This window comes from Trichoplusia ni, chromosome 10, assembly GCF_003590095.1.
Source record: "Trichoplusia ni isolate ovarian cell line Hi5 chromosome 10, tn1, whole genome shotgun sequence".
Lineage (NCBI taxonomy): Eukaryota > Metazoa > Arthropoda > Insecta > Lepidoptera > Noctuidae > Trichoplusia > Trichoplusia ni.
In genome coordinates, this window is record NC_039487.1 from 609,618 (window position 1) to 633,010 (window position 23,393).

At 35.2% G+C, this 23,393-nt stretch overlaps 4 protein-coding genes across 4 annotated transcripts in view; 3 read left to right on the forward strand and 1 right to left on the reverse strand.

The window, feature by feature from the left end:
• Window positions 1-5,708, forward strand: part of LOC113497970 (tyrosine-protein phosphatase 69D) — a 28,254-nt gene extending 22,546 nt beyond the window's left edge. The window contains exons 19-26 of the mRNA XM_026877826.1: window positions 226-417; window positions 775-924; window positions 1,361-1,538; window positions 1,947-2,062; window positions 2,549-2,680; window positions 3,527-3,696; window positions 3,987-4,122; window positions 4,607-5,708. Of these exons, the coding sequence (XP_026733627.1) occupies window positions 226-417; window positions 775-924; window positions 1,361-1,538; window positions 1,947-2,062; window positions 2,549-2,680; window positions 3,527-3,696; window positions 3,987-4,122; window positions 4,607-4,678 (1,146 nt within the window). The 3' untranslated portion in view covers window positions 4,679-5,708. The remainder of the gene's footprint in view (window positions 1-225; window positions 418-774; window positions 925-1,360; window positions 1,539-1,946; window positions 2,063-2,548; window positions 2,681-3,526; window positions 3,697-3,986; window positions 4,123-4,606) is intronic.
• A 6,150-nt stretch (window positions 5,709-11,858) lies between these two features.
• Window positions 11,859-12,726, forward strand: LOC113497994 (protein lethal(2)essential for life-like). The gene has a single exon (XM_026877852.1). It carries the CDS (start codon window positions 12,032-12,034, stop codon window positions 12,677-12,679), a length of 648 nt encoding a protein of 215 aa, XP_026733653.1. The 5' UTR covers window positions 11,859-12,031; the 3' UTR covers window positions 12,680-12,726.
• A 992-nt stretch (window positions 12,727-13,718) lies between these two features.
• On the reverse strand, window positions 13,719-16,524 carry LOC113498233 (protein lethal(2)essential for life-like). The gene has a single exon (XM_026878171.1). The coding sequence runs from the start codon at window positions 15,485-15,487 to the stop codon at window positions 14,939-14,941; it is 549 nt and encodes a 182-aa protein (XP_026733972.1). The 5' UTR covers window positions 15,488-16,524; the 3' UTR covers window positions 13,719-14,938.
• A 2,307-nt stretch (window positions 16,525-18,831) lies between these two features.
• LOC113497886 lies at window positions 18,832-23,142 on the forward strand. The gene is made up of 5 exons (XM_026877655.1): window positions 18,832-20,385; window positions 20,624-20,784; window positions 21,174-21,358; window positions 21,781-22,195; window positions 22,610-23,142. Exons 1-5 carry the CDS (start codon window positions 20,294-20,296, stop codon window positions 22,699-22,701), a joined length of 945 nt encoding a protein of 314 aa, XP_026733456.1. The 5' UTR covers window positions 18,832-20,293; the 3' UTR covers window positions 22,702-23,142.
• Window positions 23,143-23,393: the final 251 nt, after the last annotated feature.

Genomic DNA, 23,393 nt, shown 5'->3' on the forward strand with positions numbered 1-23,393 from the left:
GGGTTTAATCTACAATATTGTTTCGTCGTTAATAAGGCCTCTTCTAGCATCAAACAAATTGATTTTCGGAATCATGCTACGTAAGTTAACGGCTGTTATCTCTACAGCCTAGGCAACATAATTAATGTAGAACACTAAAAAAGGTTGAAAAAAAGGGATTTTTTCAACCTTTTTTAGTCAGAACTTTGGTATAATCATTATAACAACTGGCTATCTATTGTTCAGAGGGTAAACGAGGCCTGGTCGGGCATGGTGGGCCGACCGGTAGTGGTCCACTGCAGTGCGGGCGTCGGTAGAACTGGTACTCTGGTGGCCTTGGACTGCCTGCTGGACCAGCTTCGGGCCACGGGACAGGTTTCCGTATTCAACACCGTGGCCGAGCTACGGCGACAGAGGAACTTCCTAGTGCAGTCTCAGGTATGTCGGTACTCCGCGTGGTTATTGACACGTGATTATTCAAGCAGGCTAGTTTTCATTATTAAACAGCAGTTAAAAAAACTTCGGTCACCGGTGACCGATGGGAAAAGATGTCAATTTTTGCTGTTGTCTCGTTTCTGTGAGTACATGGATACGAAGGACACCTATCCATATATGCTGTACGTCTTCATCATCGGTGGCTGTTGTTTTTCATTTTAGTCTTAAATGTTATCTTCAATAAATATCGTTAAATTGAAATTGCAATTATTTTGAATTTATTTAGGTCACAATTTTCTAACTTAACTTTATAACAATGAACTTGCACTCACATACTCACACCTCTATACATACACACAGAAACAGTACGTGTTCGTGTACCGCGCGCTGGTCGAGTTCGCTCACTACGGCGACACGGAGATCAGCGCGTCGCGACTGAAGCCCGCCGTCGACCGCCTCAGGAACACGCCCGACCACGCCGACAAGTGTCTCATGGAGGTCGAGTTCGAGGTGAGATAGTACTGCTGGAGATAACTGATAGATTCAGTATTGAAGTGACATGATTGTAAGCAATGATGGAGCGATTGGAAAGAAGTTCTATTGGAGAGTTTCTTACATGTTAATTAGTCAACAGACCAGCAATACTGCTGAATGCTACACACAGGCTAATTATAAAGGGTGTCCCAAAACTCAACGACAATCTGAGACCGGATGAAAGGCCAAGTGATAAAAGATCAGAGAAAAAGAAAACCATATGCAGCAAAGAACGAATTTCATCAACTCCCTCATGTCGGCTATGACGCGATGCGCTGCGGGCCAATCACTGGACCTTAGTCCGCCCCGCTCCTCACTTCATACCGCAAGATGGACAAATTGCGCAATTGTGCAATTTCTTTCAAAACTAGGCGCTTCAAAGTATCTTACACGTTTTATTTTCGATCCATAGAAAATGCTGAACAGTCCAGTAGCAGAACCACTCAAATCCATGGGAGCAGGTGCTGGTGACGAGTTGCGCGCTCGGAATCGAAGCCCGGAGTGCCTCCCGTACGACCGCAATCGCGTCATACTCACCCCTCTGCCCGGCAGGGACTACTCCACGTATATCAACGCTTCGTTTATTGAAGGTAATATAGTAAACTTAAATTTACTGCTTGGATAGCCGAGTAGTATAGGTCTCTTCGCCAAACGCACGGGCGTGTCGTGTCGCGTGTTCGATTCCCGCGGCGTGTTTTCCAAATATGTTGTTCTGAGTCTTGGTGCCTTTGAGCATCTGAATTAAGGTTTTGTAAAACTATACAAGGATCGAATTACTTAGTCCGGGAGTCTTCTTTACTTTAAAAAAGCCACCATGATGGTTGCCAACAACACTAAAAAGATTGTCTACGCTCAACATGAGATTTGACAAACCATGATTGCGCGATTTCAATTAAGTTTAATTTTGTATTAAAGGTGAATTCTAACTAATTCGTCCTAATTTCATAATGATCATGGTATATCCACACAGTCTACTAAATAACTGACTTTCTCCACAGCCTACGACACGACAGAAGGGTTCATAATAACTCAGGACCCTCTGCCAAACACCATCATGGACTTCTGGCGGATGGTCTCCGAACATAATGTCACCACCATCGTTATGTTGAGTGAAGTAAGTCAATTATGTTGTTATAAGTATCTTCTGTATCGACTTGAAGGTGATGACACTAGCTTACCTTTAAATAAACACAAGGTTTGTGAGTGTATACAACGGTATCTAACAAAGTATGACGTCGAAAATGGGAGGTGGCGAGGGGGGAGAAGAGGAAAGGGTTGATTTAGATACTTGAGTGTCATTTGTTAGTAGCTGCCTGACATACATTTGTGTAAACGCAGTAAAGTGTTTTGTAAAACCATACAAAATAATTTTGCTGCAACATCTAAATCAAGTCCTTGTGAATAATAATCTTGAGCCTTAATAATATTTGTATCAAAATTTATGAAGCCTCATGCTTTCGTTTTCTGAAAGTTTAAATTAAGTTGATATTAAATCTACTGATCACGACTGCGATTGTCTGACTTATACACTGATAACTAATCACAGTCACATGAAGATTGGTAAGTTACCTTACTTAAAAACTATTATTTTTTGTTGTAGCTGGGCGAAGGCAAGTGCCCGCGGTACTGGGACGACGGTACCATCCAATACGAGCACATCTCGGTACAGTACGAGGAGAGCGAATCCTGTCCCTACTACACGAGGAGACAGTTCAGAGTCACTAATGATAAGGTCAGTAATGTCACACTGTGCTATGTTTCTCATGAGTTTTAAATAAGGCTAAGTTTAAGTTACAAGATTTTGATGAGTTTATTTGCCTCTACTGGCTACTGAGGTATAAGTAGATAGAACACAAGCTATTTATAAACTGGTAGGTGGGCTTTAAATATTTATTCACTCTGCCACTCAGTCCGCAATATGCAATTTAAAAGTTATTTTAAGTGATTATAAATAATATATGTTTTAATCGTCATGTTCACAGGTAAGTTCTAAATAATAAAGCAATATGCAATCAATTGAATAAAGAAATGAATTAAAAAACAACTCAACATTTTCCTCATAGTTTGATAGAATTAGCATCATCCATACAATTTGCTTAAAACAATGTATTCCCGGTTTTGTCTGTTTAAAAACTCATTTTTATGTTATACTTTAAGTAGGGTTGACAACCTGGTCACGTTGTCAACTATAAGGTGACAACCCTTGCACCGCGAAAACCCCTTAGCGGTCTCGTAGATGCGTATGCATGTGTGAGTGTGCCGTTATGACCCTTTTTTTCGTAGTTTTCATACTGTTTAAAGATACGTTTACTGTGCCTATATTGTGACACTTCCTACGACCTTGCCACGTAAGCGCTCAGCTCGCTTTGTGTCAATCGCGGGCAAATGTTGGTTGCATTGAATGCCTAATTCGCTCAGTTCTCCCGCCCTTACTAGTGTGAAAATTACATTTATGTTCGGTGCAAAAGCGACTGTATACTGGCGAGTGTTTTTTCATTGAATAGCTGCTTCGACTTAGTTTTCCAGCTCCGTTTGTTTACGGTCTGATACGTCATTAAAACGTAATTCCCATGCGTAGAGCGGCGAAGCGCAATGCGTCCGGCAGCTGCAGTACCAGGGCTGGCCCACGGCGCGCGGCCACGTGCCCGAGGTGACCCGCGGGCTGGCCGAGCTGGCCGACGCCGCCGCGCCGCCGCACGCGCCGCCCGCGCCGCTGCCGCACTCCGGGACCATGCTCGTGCACTGCCAGTATGTATACACTATGTACTCAGCTGCAGTACCAGGGCTGGCCCACGGCGCGCTCCAAAAATATATATTTGACACTAGAATGGATATTTTTTATTTTTTTTTATGACTTTTTAAAAGTTACATACTTTTGCCAAAACCGCTCAGTTATCCACTTATACTGCTCACTTAAACATAGTTAAGTCTGCAAAATCAAATCATATTTAAAGTATGTGAAATGAAGTGTAAAATTGAACATCCCCCTGTATCCTGCCATTTCTCGGCCCGTACCTAACACGACCCGGCGCCCGCAGACTGGGCACGGAGCGCTCGCCGCTGTTCGTGGCGCTGTGCACGCTGATCCGCGCGCTGCGCGTGGAGCGGCGCGTGGACGTGAGCGCCACCGCGCGCGCCGTGCGCTCGCAGCGGGCCAGGACCATCGACACCTTCGTGAGTATACTATACATTGTAGTTAAAGTAACTATCGTCAAAATGATCGATAAATACCTGTGAACCGTTCAATAATTAAATACAACACTTTGTTTGTCTCAATTGTCACACACCTAGTAATGTCCTCTATGTTGAGTTGAAGTCATCTTCATAATAATATATGAATTGTCAAACGAATATCTCACTTTCGGTGTATTTTTCGTGTTAATTTTAAAGTACTTCGAGTGAATTTTACACACTGTTTCCACAACGCCAGATCCATAGTGTAGTGAAGGCGTGAGTGATCCATGAATGATTGTTTTGAGTCTTAGTGTTTTCGTGCTTGAGACGTAAATCGAATAAGTGTCGGTGACACCTTAGGTCATTCATAAGACTTCTGACCTATTAATATGTGTACCATAATGTAGCAAAAAAAACACGGTTTTTATTATGTTCCCAAAATAAAACACCTTACAAAAATAACGTGATGTTTTTACCTTTCCAGTTACAATACGAATTCCTGTACCGTGCTATCCTGAACTACGCGGAGCTACACAACCTACTGGAGGACAGTTAAGCACATCTCACAACCATCTCAGTACACCTGTGCTTCAAACTCCGCCTTCTAAAGGTCCTGTACATAAAACCATTCATGTGACCTTTAGTTACTCATACTGCCAGAATTTTAGAGCTCTGATGTATAAAACAAACGTAATTTTGCAATTAAAATGCACTTCTTGAATGTTATCGATTGAAAAGTTAAAGAACATAATATCGATTTTTGACAATCGAATAGGAAATCGATAAAATATCGATGATGACAATCGATTAGAGGTCCTACCAGCATAGCTCACAGGACCATTACATCTTAATAAAATGTAATAAAAACAAAGAGCTCTAAATTCAAAACGTAATTTCGGCAATCAATGCCTCCCTTGTAAGACACAATTTAAGTGTCTTCTTATTTATAATGGCATGGACTCTAAGGCCTATACCTATGACAACCCTGGAACGCAGTAAGCGGACTCAATCGAACAATATACATTTAAGACTAATTTTTAAGTATACATTTTGTATATTTGGTGTTTATTTTACAGTTTATATATGTAAGTCAAACTCTATGTATGCGATAACCCAGTTTTTTTTATTAAACTTTCAGATTATTATATGGTCAGTTCAATATACCATAAAATTGCTTGAACATTGATATTTTTTCGTTTTTCAGTATAGGGAAAATTCATTATTTCCAAACTATGATTTGTTTGAGAAAATATAACTCGAAACCAGCCCTACTGCTCACTGTAGGTGCTTTTAGATATTTTTGAAACAAGTTTTTACTTGCTTACGAATTTATAATATCAATTTTGGTATAGAAATTATTGTGAAATGATATTTGTCTAAAACTGATTGTAGTTTATTTAAAAACCTATTTAAAGTGGTATTTATCCGTATTATATTATACAATTTGTAAAAGCAAAGCCAAATATTTCTGACCATAATTATATATTTCATTCGACCAACGATATTTTTGCAAATGAAATCTAATATATAAAATTCCCGTGTCGATGTTAGTTACCGTACTCCTCCGAAACGGCTCAACCGATTTTTACCAAATTTTAAATGCGTATTCAGTATGTCTGAGAATCGACTAACATCTATTTTTCATAACCTTAAGTGTTAAGGGTTGCTCGCACAAAAAAAAAATGTTTTTTGACGAATTTTTTTGTTCTTACTTTTTTATAATGTGGCTTTAAAAAATACATACAACTAGAAATAATTTATTAAGCAAAACAACGTTTGCTGGGTCATATAGTAACTAATAAAAATCAATGCTCATCCATTTTGATACAGTCCTTTCATTCCACAGTCATTTCTATATCAAAAAAAAAATGTTTTCTATTTAGTTCAACGAACTCTTTACGTTTTTTATGTTATTATAATGTATGTACAAATGAACGATCACTTTTCGTATCTCAATATAATTTTCTTAATATAGTTAGTTGATAAGTTTGTAATATTTATATATAAAACGCTTCAGCTTGACTAATTTTCTATAAAACGTTACGATCGTGTAATGGTTTTTGAATAAAGTAGATTTTGTAAGTTCCCCCAACGATTTTTGAGTATCCTGAAATGTTTTTGATGTTTTATTGTTATTATAACATTAGTTTTTATATCCCTCTGGCACATAAAAATGTCTTAAAACAATTTTGTGAGGTCATCGATAGTGACGTCATAAACTCAAAAATACTCAATCAAAGCCCTCATAATTTATCGCTCATCTATTTATACGTTAAGCTTATGTTTTATATCAGTCCAATTTCTAGACCCTCATATATCGAAAATAATAATTTACATTTACATTACTAACATTTATTCTAATATCACAAGAGGCTAAATTTATGACAGACAAAAACATTTCAGGAGCATTGTATTCCATCACATATGAACCTAGTGATAAAGTCGTATTACCGTATTATTTTATATTATTAATTTTTAATTATATTATTATTATTATTTTTTGGTATAAATCATACCAAATCGAAATCGTGTCCAAAGAAAGAGTAGACGTATAAATATCATGGTATAATAAAAAGAAAAAAATTACGTATTTATTTTGATAAAGAGGCCATATTTTACTGCATTTTAAACTAACAGTTTTATGTTCTCATCGATCACGTCATATTTTTTCGGTTATATATTAATATAGGTTTTGTAAAAACCTTATTGAAAATCTGATTAAGGCCAAATATATGAATGTACCCCAATTTAGCACAAATTTTTAAGGTTACTTGTGGTGCGCGATCGTTATCATGAATGTGTGTAAATACTCTTTTTGTCTATGACAAGTGTGTTTATTTTCATATATATACGTATATATTAAGATTGCGGTCATATATTTGTTATAGTTACCTAATTATACAGCATATCCACGCGAAAACATTTTATGTCTATACAAAACATTTTTCATATTTTTTTTAGTGTAATATTTGCTATAAAACAACCCATGTACGTCCACTGCCGATCATGGATTTATATTTGAAAAACTCTTTTTAAATTTTGTTTAAACTTGTAAGTTAAACACATCCTCAGAAGTTAATTGTTATTTCTTCTTGTTACCGTAAATATATGACCGCAAAACAACACCACTACTCGTAACCGCACCAATATATAACATTTTCGATGTATTTACTATATTTTATTTCATTTAATTTTGTATTAAGCGTATAGCTAAAACTTACGACTGTCGAGATATTTGTAACGTTAATTGTAAGCTGTGTAATTAGATTTTGTATGTGCTAAACAAAATATACAATGTTGACGTTGGATGTGGTAATTGTGAATATGACTGTAATGTTCATTCTGATTTATATGACTGACACTACGATTATCACCCCTATTTCTATAACTTTAAGGTTGGTTTTAAATATTCCAATAACCCGTTTATGCATTCTTAAGGTTCATTTTCAATGATACATTTTTGTAATCCTGTTGTATAAATTACCGCGTTTCTGTATTGTTTTAAAGTTACATAGCTTGTGTATCATGCTATCTGCACCTGACATAGTACAATAATCAATATTAATTAAATTAAACAGACAAATTGTTCATAGGCTTGTCTTTATAACGTATCGTAAAATTGGGCTGTTGTTGCATCATCTTAGTTCCACGTCCTTTTAATAATGCTTATTCACATTGCGTCGGTTTCATTCAAAACATTTTACATACAGAAATATTGTATGTATGTACAGTAGTTAGGTATTTTGACAAATCGGAAAATAACGCAATTTAAATCTATATCCAACAAAAAATGAGTGCTATTGGACCACACTATTTATAATTAATCTTGTCCTATAATTTCTATTGGTATTCAAAGTTTAATATTCACTAAGTCTATGCATTACAATGCGCATATTATCTTAAAACTATAACTTAATAAATAACCTTAAAAAAACTGTTAGTTCCAATGATATCTCAGATGATGTAACTCAACCCCGAAACCTATTAATATCCTAAAATTTAACAAAAACCAAACTTTAAAAAATCAAATGAACATGACAGTTGTACGTGTCGTCCACTTATATCAATAGTGTGAGATGAAGGATGCTGCCGACCGCAACTCGGATGACTGAGACACAGAGACCTTTTGTTACGTACCATAGGGGTTACATCTCATCAGAAATGGCCTATTACCATGACGACATCAGTAATAGCCATATGTAAATTACCAATATGTAGGCATCAGCCTTTTTGTGTTGACTGTCTAAGGCTAGTAAACCGGTGATTGTATTTAATCCTGGTTTATTGTCTTAGAAAACCTTATTTTTCCAACTCCAGAGACTCGTATTGACCGAAGAAATATATACAGAAACAAAACAGGTTCTCTTATACAAATGTACATACAGGCACATAACCTTTATTACTTTGTTTAAAACACCGTAATCCATAAAACATAACAATTAACAGTAATTTTAATACGTAGAAAAGTATAGTTTAGAATCTCATACATTTTACTGATGGCAGTGTTTACAGTTTTATGTAATCTAGTCGGATATTAGTATAGAAATCATTTTCATGAATTAATTATATTATCCATTCATAAAACTTCTATTGTGCGTAATGAATTGTCTCTGAATTTAGTTTTGTATTAAGGGGTCTTGCACGCTATTCTAATGCATGTTTTCATTATCTATGGTCGAATAGTGTTGCTATTGTACTTTATTAAAACTGTATTTTTTGGTTAGATGAATGGCAACTTTAAATAATATCGCTGTTAATTTAATTTAAACTTTAATTCTGTAGATAACAGTACAAGTTCTTTGGATCCCATTTAAATATAATTATAATCATGAAAGGATATTAAAATAAAACTATGGTGTTGCAACAATACAAAATCATAATACCGTTACGTACCGTATAGTATTCGACTGATTTTATATTTCAAGTATTTTTAAGTATTACTGTACCTAACGAATATAGTATTTCTAATAATGATCGACAATCACAAATTTAAATATACAGCCACCTAGTACATCTACGTAAGTAAAACTACAATACTAATATCACTCTGAATCTATTCACTATTTCGTTGATCATTCATATTATATATAAAGAGGCAATCGATCATACGAAAAACATATACGACTACATACTAATCAAGTTTCACTATTGATGTAATAACCAGTCATAAAAACTTCAACATAAAACGATCTCTCAATATTGTGTTCTTAGCATAATCATTTAAGTCTAACGGAATACGTGCAAGCCCCGGGAGCGACTGAAAACGGTGTGTTTTTTAGCTTTTTATATAAAAAAAAAACCTGTAGGAATGTTACTACACTTTTTTTATAAACAAAACTTAGATAGTAAGGTAGGTTAGACATAATTTTCTATGCGACGATCGAAGCAAGCGACTATAGAACTGTTCCATATAAATGTCCCATAGACTTCACAATTATGTAGATATGTACACGAAATAGATCATTCTAAACGCACTTAGAAATAGTATTTTTAATAAATAAACTGCCGTAAGCTTGGTAGGTACTGACTGGTATTATAGGGCGTAATATTACAAGTATAGTACAAGTATTCGTGTTGATACGTCATGTAACATGTTGCGTTACGCTTCGTAACATCTGGTCTGTACCAACCTTTATGATACCGTCGTTTCGGGTCCGAAAGCTCAAATACAGTTGGACTAAACGATCAATCTATATCAGTCATTTATCAAGTGTTGAAGCTCAACCACGAAACAAAGGTTCCTAGAATTTATATATATAGACTAGGATTGAAATTGTATTGTATACTTATATGGTAGTGCCATGGAAATGTCTCTAACTTGTCATTATGTGTCATGCTTGTGAAAAATATATTCGTCACGGTTTTGTATCTAAGACGCTTGTGTGCGATAAAACTTACATTAATATAGTACAAGTTATCTTGGTGAGGACTGGACTATTTAAAAATGACATAGAGTCAGACATATAAGTGACAAATCCAATAGATTCATAATTGATGTGTGCTTCAAATAGCTCTAAAAAATTGTTTCAGCAAAACCCGCTTGAATCGATCGTCGTATTAACAAATTCCATTTTGGAGTGCAACATTTATTAAACTCAAGCTCAGATGCGTCTAGTGTTATTACGCGCTTTTTATATTAAACAAAGCTATGCGATAAAGGGGAACTCGGTTACAAAAAACTATAAAATTGTTTGTATAATTAAAAGCCATTTTTTTTATAATGAAAAACTTGTGTCATATTGTTAGGTACTATGTTAAAAGATAAGATTTATTTTTCTTTTAAGGCAATACTGCCTTTTTTGTTTAATGTTTAAACAAAGTTATCATTGTAACCTGTTTTTTATATACTCAAAAAAGTGCTTGTTAAATATACAAACAGTTGAAACAATTAGGACGAAATTCTGTTGCTTGTAATATGTACAATGATTAACATTAATACTATATCTGTTCTACGTATAAAATAATATTATTTTCATATATTATTCAAAAAATTAAGATATACCTCTCACATTATGCATATTACAACAAAATATCAAAATTATTTTTCAAAGTTACAAGTTTGCAAGCATGGTGAGCTTGTCTGTAAATATAATTACTAAGCTGTGTATACCGACAGAGCTCCTTGTAACAGGTTCGATGCCGTGTTAGACATATTATTTAATTGTAGTGACAAGCATTGGCGGTTGTAAAACTGATTTAATATTAATTTTGTTTTTATTTTTGTAAATAGATAAGGCAAGTCATGTAATACAATATTTTTGAAAATATACCATTATTTAGAAGTTGTGTTTCATTTTTTACATCACATTTTTAGCTTAATTGGGCGAAGAACCAAGAAAACTTTTTAATACAAGTAAATAGATCGTAAAGAGTCTGCATTGTATTTTAACTGAACGCACACTAAATGAAGCCCGTATGTTGATTAATTAACGGGGCACTCTCATTAAATTGATATTTTTTAGTTTTTAACGTTAAACGTTAAACATTGCCTTTCAGAATAAACATTGCACAACTTATTTGAAAATGTGCATCCTATCAATTAGTTTTTGTGCGGTAGAATTACAAATCACCCTTTGGAATAACGAAAAAACCTCAAACGCACAAAGTACTAATAAAGCTTCGGTAAATAATAGTGCACTAAAATAATACAAGAAAAATGAATCCAAAACTTTTGATTTTGTAAGTCAAAAACAGAGCAAAGTAGTATTTAACATTAAATCATTCTTACATTGCATACAATCGTAATAATGATTCGTGTCTCGGTTTTTGTAGACTTCTCTGAAAAGTTCTGGAGATTGCCACACTAAAAGCTCTATCTCGAAATTACTGGGTCGTACTCATACTCGCAAGTCCCTACTCACCGCTAGATGGCTCTGTAACAATTTCGATTTCAAAGCATAAAACTTCGCGAACGTCGAACCTCTCTTAATCATTCTACATTTTTCTATGCTATCAGTTACAACATATTACAACATTTTTATAGATATCGACTGATAAATACCTACTCAATTAAACGTATCTCTGTAATTATTACAAAATTGCATTAAGATATGATACCGTTATCAAATACCCAATAATCTCTCTACAGGTAAGCTATTTCAACCAATCAGAGTGCGCAAAGTCAATGTTTTGAAGATAACATTAGTCAATACAATGTGGCCGCCCCAAATGTAAACACGTCAATGAAAGCGTAGAGATTTCCAGAAATCTCTACTCGCTGCTAGATGGCAGGGCGGGTATATAAACGCCGGCGGCGCGCGGTTCGGAATCGAGTCACAATACAAGCAATCGTATTGAGCGCACCAGAGAAGCAACTGTACCAAACTAACGCAGTGAAAACCTAATAAGAACCAGTGTAATTGAGTCATCGTGCTAATATTTGCCCTGATAAATAAATCAACGCAAGAAAATGATGACTTTCAACAAATTCTCGTCTATCATCGCAGTGGCGACCCTGTTATTGGGCATCGCATCCAATAACCACGTTTTGGCTGAAGAAAAATGTCAACAGAGCCGAGGTAACAGACTATTTGATCAGACATTCGGATTAGCGCTAACACCCGACGACTTCCTCACATCCATGATGTCTCCATGGGGCTTCAACCCATTCAACGACTACTTCAGGCCTTGGAGACATCTGTCGCGATTGACAAAGGACTTGGGATCCACCATCAAATCTGACAAGGACTCTTTCCAAATCAACCTTGATGTACAACACTTCGCTCCGGATGAAATCTCTGTGAAGACTGCTGATGGTTACGTGGTGATCGAAGCTAAACATGAGGAGAAACAGGACGAGCATGGATACGTCTCGAGGCAGTTTGTGAGGAGGTACGCACTCCCTGAAGGTACGGAGTCGAAGGAGGTTGTGTCCCAGCTATCCAGTGACGGTATCCTGACTGTTTCTGCTCCAAAGAAGGTCGTGGAAGGCAAAGGGGAACGAGTGGTGCCCATCACTCAGACAGGACCGGTGAGGAAAGAGGCCAAGGATGCTAAACCCGATGAGAGTACACAAGGCACATGTTCAGCGAAGGGCGAATCGTGTAGCAAAGCTTAATTTTATTCTAATAAATTTTGTTAAGTTATTTTTTTAAGTTTACAAGACTGATTATGTGTCATTTTTAATACATTTTATAATTTGAACTAATGCAATTGTTTCACTTTCCAAAAAAAGTGCCTAATACTTATTTGACTTATTTTTTGTTTAATAAAATAACGACATCCACACTAAGTAAATAAATCCTTGTGTCGTCGGGATTTCACAAAAAATCAAGTTACAGCAACGAGCATTCGTGGATCACACACATGCTTACCCTACGCGGGGATTTCACAAAGATTCATCTCACATACAAGGTTAGAAGAAGTACGTACCTACTTATTTGTCTGTTTTTTGGAAAACTCAACCTAAAAGTTTGTCTTATTCATAAATATAGCTTGGGAATAGCGCAGTCTCTTCCAAGCCATTCAAATTTGAAACTTCTAATATTTTTTATATAATACAATAACCAAATACAATATGAGTGCTCGGATAACCGAGTGGTATAAGTCACCACGAAAAACCCACAGTGAACGACATGTCCTGGGTTCGATCCCCGGGTAGGACAAGCATTTGTGTGATCCACGAAACTTTGTACCTAGCTGTATCTTGATTTTTTGTATAACCCCCTGCGACACAAGGATTAACGTACATAGCGAGGGAGCTGTTTCAAAAAAGAAGAATAATCAATTAAGTTCCATTATTCACCTATTTAAAATCTGGTCTCATTAATTACTGAATCAATTTTAACAATTGTCTTCTGATATGGAATCCACAACGAGCTGTTGCCGGCGAATTCGTCTGCTCGCTTATAAAGATATACACTTCCGTTTTTATTATTATTTGTGACGAGCAGGCAGCAACTGATGATTGAAAAATCGGCCCTTAGTGTAATACTTAGTCTGTGTATTTGAGTTTGAGTATTGAGTTTTTAAGCAAGTACTAAAAATTACCATCTAAACGCTTTCAGTATACCTACACTTAACAACTTACTTTTCACAAATAGTCTTAACTCTTTAATCTAGTAGTAGTTAGTCACGATAGATAAAATACTCACCAGAAAAAAAAAAAACATCAAAAATCATTCAATTAATTAAGTACATTTTGAACAGCACCCATATTCGAACACCCTGCACCGCTTCCTAATTAAAAATATCTTGCTTCGGGAGAAATAAAAACTGTTTCAGTAATATTCACTAATAGAAATACCCAAAAACATAAATAATAACTCAGTCTCATTTTTACTTTGAAATAAAAAGTCTGAATTTCAAACATACGTGTTTCAAACATATCAAATTCATAACATTCTTGTTCTAGACAAAACACAGCAAACAAAACTGTATGTCACTCGATCCCCGACAAACATTCCTTACAGACAATGAGCTCACTACAAATCAATAGTTCTTACGAACAATGAGAATATTTCTTTGAATTACGGCAGATTTCTGACGTGTAAAATCAGATTTCATGGAAGGATTTCTCATAATCCCTTGTTCTTGTCTTCCCACCATTGGGCATACGTAAATACATAGATACAAATTATTGTTCCTGTGCTAATCTCAAAACCTCAATATATTTGCATCTATTTAAAACTGCTTATATAGTCGTACCTACATAATATATAAGCTTGAAGTATAGACTTACAAACTGGAGTCTTGCGATACATTACGAAATCCCCCATATTGACACTCCTATCTACCATAGACCATATAGAGGCACTGTAGGTACAGTATCTATGGTATGTTTGTAAAAGGGGTAAGCAGCGACATTCTCGAGTCGGATTGACTGTGGTTTTTACCTTTCCATTCGCTAGCAACATTGTGTTATATAAATAAATTTTAATTACTGCACGCAATGTGATAACATAACTTTTTGTTTATATTGATTCATTCTGTAATCTGCATAAAAGTTTAATGAATGTAGGCATGACATTGTTGTTTTTAACTGTAGAATTGGAGAGAGACTTACATATAAATAGCATTGATAGTTTTGTTAGTCTAAGCGTAAGTTACAGTTATCAGTATGGGGTACCGCAGACAATGTGTGTATAGTCAACATGTAAAGCGAGATTTCGCACTGCTATGGACATAGTTTTTTGCGGGAACAAATAAAATACAGAAATAGAATAGATTTGGGAATCTTTATTAAAAATTACTAACGCTAATTATATTAAAACATACATACATCAGTCGATTTTGATATCACATATTCAACAAAAACAGGAATGCAAAGCAAAGCCGTCAATAACGCTGCAGGGTTTTTGATCTTGCAGGTAGGTGTTCACTTGGAGGTACCGTTGGCGTCAGACTGGGGGGTCTGCTGGCTCGCAGCGTCCTTAATCTCCTTCCTGACTGGTCCTGTCTGAGCGATGGGGACAGATCTCTCGTTCTTTCCAGTAGAAGCTACTTTCGGCGCAATGATTTGGAGTACACCGTCAGAAGACAACCTGGACTCGACAGTAGCGGGGTCACAGTTCTCTGGCAACGCATAACGCCTGGTGAACTGACGTGAGATGAACCCATGCTCATCCTTCTTCTCCTCATGCTTGCCTTCGACGATCACGTACCCGTCGACAGTCTTCACAGTGATCTCTTCAGGCGAGAAGTGCTGGACATCCAAGTTGACCTGGAACTTGTCCTTGTTGGAAGTGATGGTGGAACCAATATCCCTGGCTGCGACCGACATCTGCCTCCAGGGCCGGTAGTAGTCCCGGGACATGAGCGGGGCAACCACAGCGGTGAGGAGGTCATCAGGGGTCAGCGCTAACCCGAAGTCCTGGTCGATGAGGCGGTGAGGGGCGGCTCCGAGTACGAAAGGTAACAAAGACATTGTTCCGAGTTTATTTATAACTCAAACGAGACTTGTTTTCGTCCTGTTGGTTGATTTGAAGTAATCTAAGGATTCGCCGGCCGGTGGGTTTATATAGCGGTCGATGTGAGCGCCATCTGGCTACCAGTGTCGGTTGTGTCACAGTTGATCGTATGGGTGGTACGTCGGTGTGTAGGTGCATCGCTTGCATGTGTGCGTGGAGGGTGGATATCGATCGGGCGAGCCAGACGTGTTCCCGAGCATTCTAGACTTCAGCCTTGAAAACTGCGGAGTCACTGACCCCCGTTGTAATGTAATGATGCGCTCCGAGGTCACACTGTACTTGTGACAGCACAATAAGCTATTTATAGGTATTGTGCATTCATTCAATTGATCTGATACTTATTAATTGTAACTGCATTTTTTATTTGAGTACCTACTTTAAAAAAGATAATGAAAAGTTTATTTTTAGCTTACATGTTTCGGTTAAGTTACTTCCATTGCATTTCGATGCAATTCAGTTTTAGACATTTAACACCTTGTCATGTCTACGAGCTCTGAAAGCTAGATTTTTGGGAACTACGACGTTATAAAGTTCTTCCTTTCATACTTTAAAATCGAACTACCCAAAAAAAATACTACCTACGTATTTACAAACCTTAAAAAATCAATAACTGACTTACCTTCATAAGGACTTTTTTCATACCTTACTCGTCCTATCGTCTAGGTTTCGTAATAAATTATTGTTAACCCTAACAGCTAGACTCCCAGTGGGGCCCGAAGACTAAAACTAGTTATACAATAAGGTCAAGGACATAAGGACGCCTGCAAGTCTAGACCAATTTGTAAATAATGGTATAAGTATAAAAATACGTGTCTGTCTTAATTCGATTGTAATGGGTATTACTCACGCAACTTGCACTGTCGAATTTATTTAGGGAGAGAAATATAGCAAAGTTCGCGTTAAATAAATACAGTAAAATAAAATACGATGTACAGTAAATATATTTGCTGTATATAGGTGCTGATCTAATTTGCATTTAAATTCAATACTCGCATTTTATACACTTACTAAAAAAATAAAAATAAAAAATTCGTCCAAAAAATAAAAAAAATAATTTTAGTGTGGGCAACCCTTGTCACTTAGGGGTATGAAAAATAGATGTTGTTCTATTCTCAGACCTACCAAAATACGTATACAAAATTTCATAAGAATCGGTCGAACCGTTTCGGAGGAGTACGGTAACTAACATCGTGACACGGGAATTTTATATATTAGATAAACTCGTTTATTTGGCTTATTAAAAAAAGCGAAAGCTAATAAAGATAGAAGATAAAAAAGTAAGTATTTTTTTGATCCTATAAAAGTCTTAGTTAATAAAGGATATAAAACACCTCATTTCAGAGAATATTAGTAGGTATACTAAGTAGATTTAACAAAATAATACCTATTAAATTCAATGAAGACTGGCGTTTTTTCGCTCTCTCTGCTTTCTTTCTCCTAAAGGTCCTTACCGTTCTATATTATACCTTATGTTAAAACGTGTACCATGGAATCAAGAAAATATTGACTATGTAGTTGACGATAAACCTATTTCTTTAATTACTAAATTAGAATTATCGAGTTATAATTTTAGATCCACAAACCACAATCTGCATGTAGATCGTTTGATCAACCACAAATCTAGATATGATTACGACGGATCAAATGCAACGCTGTGAAACTGAAATAGTATCTAACTGCTCTAATGATAAGATGTTAGCAACAGCGACTGTCGACTGTACAGTACTAGGTTTGATTCTGACGGTGTTTAGCGAGTGTCGAGTAAGGTAATTTTCAAATGAATTAACATTTTATTAAGTAAATCTACAAATGAATTTTAAGTAGGTATGTGTTGATTTTGCGATGTTGTTGATTTGAATGAAGTAATTTCATAGATCTAGTTAGGTAGAAATATAGGTTTTTTTCACCTACCTACAGAGTTCAGATTCCTTCTTTGTTTTAATTATCATAATAAATATTTTAAAAGCCATACTAATATTCTAAATTATCTCTGTCTGTCTATCTGTCTAACTTTCACGCCGAAAAGACTGCGGCTTTTGGGTATTTTTACAAATTGATCAAAAGATTTTCGTGAAGATAGACGATCTGTATAGACGGTAGCTGAATTCACGATACATAAAACATTAGCCTTTTGATCACGAGAATTGTTTGATAAGATGTTGGTATTTAGTGAATTATATGGGATCATATTTTAATTTAAAAACGAACTGTGTGCAATCTATATATATAAAAGAAAGTCGTGTTAGTTACACCACTTATAACTCAAGAACGGCAGAACAGATTTGGCTGAAAATTGGTAGGGAGGTAGCTTAGAGCCAGGAGACGGACATAGGATACTTTTTATCCCGTTCGACAGCGTTCCCGTGTGACTTGACATGAAACGTCAGTCACTATAAAACGTGGTATAACAAAACGCAAATGACAGCTATGTAATGACGTATGGATTACTATGGATGACAATTTGATATTCGTAAGAAATCAATATTAAAACTACTTCTATCTATATATATATATAAGAAAGTCGTGTTTGTTACAACACTTATAACTCGAGAACGGCTGGACCGATTGCCATGGTTTTTGATTTGTTGGATTTGTTTCCGTCCCGAAAACAGAATACATCTTAAAAACAATGAAAACTCGATATGTGTAATGAATACTTTCATTTCAATAAATGCTGATTTGTTTATTACATGTAAAACTTTTGTTGTCCATAGGGTGATACCAGGAGATCAGATAGTAGTATTTCATGAGGGATGAGGGTTGTAGCTGGGGAGCACGAGGGCGGTACCAGGAGAGCACGTAGCCGTAGTTGATTAGGGTGATACCAGGAGATCAGATAGTAGTATTTCATGACCTTAGAGTAGGTAGCAGTCATGAAGGGATTACCAGTTGAGCAGTGAGGGTTATAGCTGGGTAGCAGGTACTGTACGCGTGAGAGTAGGGTGGGACCTTAGAGTAGGTAGCAGTCATGAGGGGATTACCAGTAGAGCAGGTAGCAGTAATACATGAAGGTGGTACCATCGGTGGAAGGTGGTTAAATCGGGGAATGGTAGTCAAAATAAAAAATAAACTAGATATCTATTGGCAGCACCCATGAGTTTGGCTCTAAGTTGCAGTAGATGTATATGAAGGTGGTTGCGATCTTGCTGAAGGGCCGCGATTAGCATAAAAAACTAATTCAATCGGCAATATTAGTAAATCATGTGTTTCTTATTTACAACCTATATACAACTTAAAATGATTACTTAAAAACAATCAGCAATATTATCATCGACTCTAAGGCGGTACGAAGTCTGCCGGGAAAGCTAGTTGTTAAAAAATATAAGTAGGTGTCAACTTTTTTTATACGGCAAATTAGTAGTGTTTAATGAAATAATATATAAATTCCTAAAAGATAAAGATAAGATAAAAGACATTTATTTGTAAAACATGAGTATACATGGGTAATGTAAGATGTTATAACAATATATTATTGACCTTCATGTTTTGCTGTATATACAGCGTACAAATTTTTCATTATAATAATCATAATCATAAATTTTACATTTACAAATAAGTATTACAGTACAATATAATGGCATATTTTTGCATGTAATCGTTCAGTTTTTCTTTTTTATCGAAACAAAAATAAAATTAATAAAATGGGTAAAAGGTCATAATATTAGGAATCTGTTAGAAAATCTGTTATAGTAGCACCTGTTAATTAAATATTTTTTCAGATGTACTTTAAAAAGTTTTAAATTTAATGATTTTATTTCTTTTGGTACTTTATTATAGATTACTGGAGCCAAACAAAGAATGCTATTGTGCATTAATGCAGTGTTTGACCGTACTATGCAAAGTTTATTATTATCTCTTCGACTACGACTGACTACATCCGAGAGACGGCTAAATAAGTTTGGATTTGTTTTAACAAAGATTGCAGTTTCATAAATTAATAGACACGATAGGGTTAAAATTTTATATTTAATAAAGTACGGCTTGCAACTATCTATTGTATCTAGTCCGAACATTGCCCTAATGCACCTTTTTTGTGATTTAAACAATACGTCTTTGTTTGTTGAGTTACCCCAGAATAGAATGCCAAACCTTAAGATAGAGTCTACAATGCCGTGGTATGCCGTGACTAGTGCTTCTGAATTTACGATCGATGAAAGTTTCCATAAAGCATACGACGAGGAACTTAATCTTTTGTTAAGTTCTTCAGTATGGGCCTTCCAATTTATATTTTTATCGATGATAACTCCCAAGAATTTTGTATGGTCAATAGAAAGTCACTCAGTGGCGTCCCTTGATAATTAATATTTATTTGGGGAGTTGCTTTGCGTTGGCTGAACCACATAATCTTTGTTTTTCCTAAATTTATTTTTAGATTATTGTTGGTCATCCAATTAATTATCGAGCCGATAGTATCATTTATTTCGTTTTCCTAAGTCTATCTTCTTCTTCCATTACGCAAAATGAAGGGCCAATCCTGTAAGTACATTACTATCTATCAAATGGACTATGAAACGAATCGAAACGCGTTTCTACAATTTCATTCTACTCGACGCTAGATGGCAGCTAAATACAACAGCGGCTACCACGGCTCCCCAATGATCTTATGGGCCGTACCATAGACCATTGAAAACTTGACGTTTCATGTCAAAACAAACAAACATACATACACATTTTTCATGTCAAAACAAGCTACAAAAACACAGAATTCTGAGCTTTTTACAGCTCTTATTTTATTTTGATAATAGCTAGGTATAGAAGAAGATATGGTTAATTATTGTTGCGTATACGGATGCACCCGAAATAATCGAACGAACAACAATTTGAACTTTTTTAGTTTGCCGAAAGAAAGGCACCGGTAAGCTTCAGCTTTATATATTAGTATTAAAGTATAGATATAAACATTATTTATATTATTAGATTTAGTCAAATGCCCTATTGTACACATTTCATCCTTTCCCAAAACCATTATTCGCTCAGAATAAACACTATGTGATTAAAATATTGTACACTTACCTAACTTGAACCTTCTTTATGTAGGTACGTTATTTACCCAAAGAAAATTGAAGCACCGCTTTACTTTTTAAAATTTTCAGACTTCAGAAATGGCTTGAAGCTATAGGGCGTGCGGAATTACTCGACCTCAAGAAACTGAATCATCGTGTATGTTCGCGCCATTTCGCTCCAGCCGATATTAAAAATAAACACTTGTGTGCTGATGCAATTCCAACATTATACTTGCCTAGCAATGGTGGAGGTTAGTTCAGCAACTTTGATAATATGTACTGAACAGATAACTTGTTTACACATAGCTTTTTCTATTAGTAGGAAAACTATAGTAACAAGTTAAAAAACTAATTAATAATTTTGCAATAAAATATTATAATATTTATAATTTTATATTGTTTGGGTTTTGATGATACCTATATGAAAAAAGTTATTGAAACCTGTTCAATTTATCTTCAGCATATGTGTAACACAATGTTTTTAACACTATACTCCATTTGTTTAGTTTCTTACGAAAGGCACTGTTTGCCTTTTGTAACAAGCTATCTTGGTGTAGTTTTTATAAAAACACATAAATACTACCGTCATATGATTATGATATAACTTATAGTAAAAAACTTCAAACACTTATTATTCCAGGCAATGAAGACACAAAAGGCATATATGTCCATGATCATATTGTGTGTGACAGCTGTCGCAAACCTATCTTTGGTTTCCGCTACAAATGTGTGACTTGTGAAGACTATGATCTCTGTGCTAAGTGTGAGATGCTAGAGGCACACCCACAGCACTTCTTTGTAAGGGTGCCAAAACCAATTAATTTTGTAAGTATCTGTAAACTTAATTGTTCTTAATATTAATATAATTTAAATAAAAACTATTATGTGACTACCCCTGCTGAATAATGAATAGAAACTAATTTCAGTGCCTTTGGCCAGTTGATTAATTAAAATAAAATCACTGAGGTCACAAATATTATGTATGAAAAAATATAGCAGCATTAGTAATTTCAAGGTGTTGGTATGTTAAAAAGGTAAAAAATAGAAGACCAAACAAGTCACTTCACATAATGAGATACAAATGGTGTGTATGTCTTGTCTGCTACACATAAGCTCTGAAATTGATTAACTGCTGCTTTTATGATAGCTATTGTTATTGAGATGGCAAACAGCCAAAGATATTTTTTTTCTCCAAAATTCGTCATAACTTTATGCATGTAATTTATAAACCTTGTTACCTAACACAGATGGAAGGCGACAATATCGTCAAGAAACTACAAGGAGTTTTTAGAAAGGAATATCAACAAGACAACAGTAGTGATGACGATGTCCCCATTACGAAATATGCTAGAAACCATGATACGGGCTTAGAAGTGCCCGAAAACATTAAAGAGCTAATCCGAAATGAAATCAACCGAGTCGTACACATGAAACCGATAGACAAATGTAAAGAAGAAACAAAAAGAAAAATGGATGCAAAAAAAAAAGGAACTATAAAAAAGAAAAAAGTTGAATTACCTGTTGTCAAAGCTGTTGATAATACTTTAGATGCTATGGCGCCAATGGCACCAGAAGTGGCTTTTGCTGATGTCAATGATATTAAAGAAAATCAGATGTTAGATGTCAAGGATGAAATACCTAACTCGCTAACGCCTCTTGGAGGTTCGTATCTAATCTACATACTTATTCGGCCTTAGACCAGCTATTTTTCTATGAGCGCTAACAAATTGCTCAAATACGTCTAGGACAGATCACTTTATTACTTTACTTTATTTCTTGACAACTAGAAAATTTTTAAGAGCGAATAATAAATATTAATGTCAAATTCATAACAGATGTATAAAATTTCGATAATTTTCGCAAAAAAATAACTATCGTTATTTGCGAAAATCGATCTTTTAATAAAAAAAATAATATGGCTGATCATTGAAAATTAACACCTTATGTAAGCAACAATTGAGCTGTAATTCAGTAAATATTTAATGGACAAAGGAAAAGCCTATAAAGCTATTAATCAATAATGAATATTTTGTCATTATTAGGTAATTGCTAACCATCAAACTTATTCACTTTCAGGAGGTGAACAGGAGTCATCAGCATCTGTATTACACAATATAAAACTGAACGATGATCTATCCGAGTTCCTCATAGGGGTAAAATACCCTTGATATACACCTACCTACACTAAATTATGATGCACACCCAGCTGTGGGCGCCCAACGCCCAATCTTATAGGATTATACCTATAAACTTAACGATTATGTTACAAAGGGAAGATCGTGTAGATATTATTTCAGTATATTTGTATTGTTACCTCAAAATTTTACCTTTGTCACATTGAAACCCTCTTTAGAAGAAGACATGCTGCGCCAACCCCAAATAAAAATAATTGGAATAAAAGCAGGGGAATGATGTTGATTTATTCGAAGATCTCATTTAATGCGCGATTGATGTATAGGTACCTATTAAAAAAGATACGCGCATTTAAAAACGCTAACAATGTATATTAAATGACCGTAAAGGTTAGTAGTGCAATAAGTCCAAACAGAAGAGTATAAAATAAAGATCTGTAAATGTAATTACAAATAAAAAACCGTATTTTGTATGGGTTCGTTTCTTTTATTTATAGACGAGATTATAGTATGTAAATGAACTACCACCTGGACCTTGATTTTCCTTGCATTTTTTTTAATTATTAAAAACTTGCCAACATCCAGAAACATGACCAAAAGGGATCTGGGTATGATAATTAAATTCTATTTAGTTCGGTTAGATAATTGTAGAATACCAGATAGTATTTTTACCTTTGAATAATAAATTTGACAAAGATATAATAATATAAAGCTTTAAAGTGGGAGGG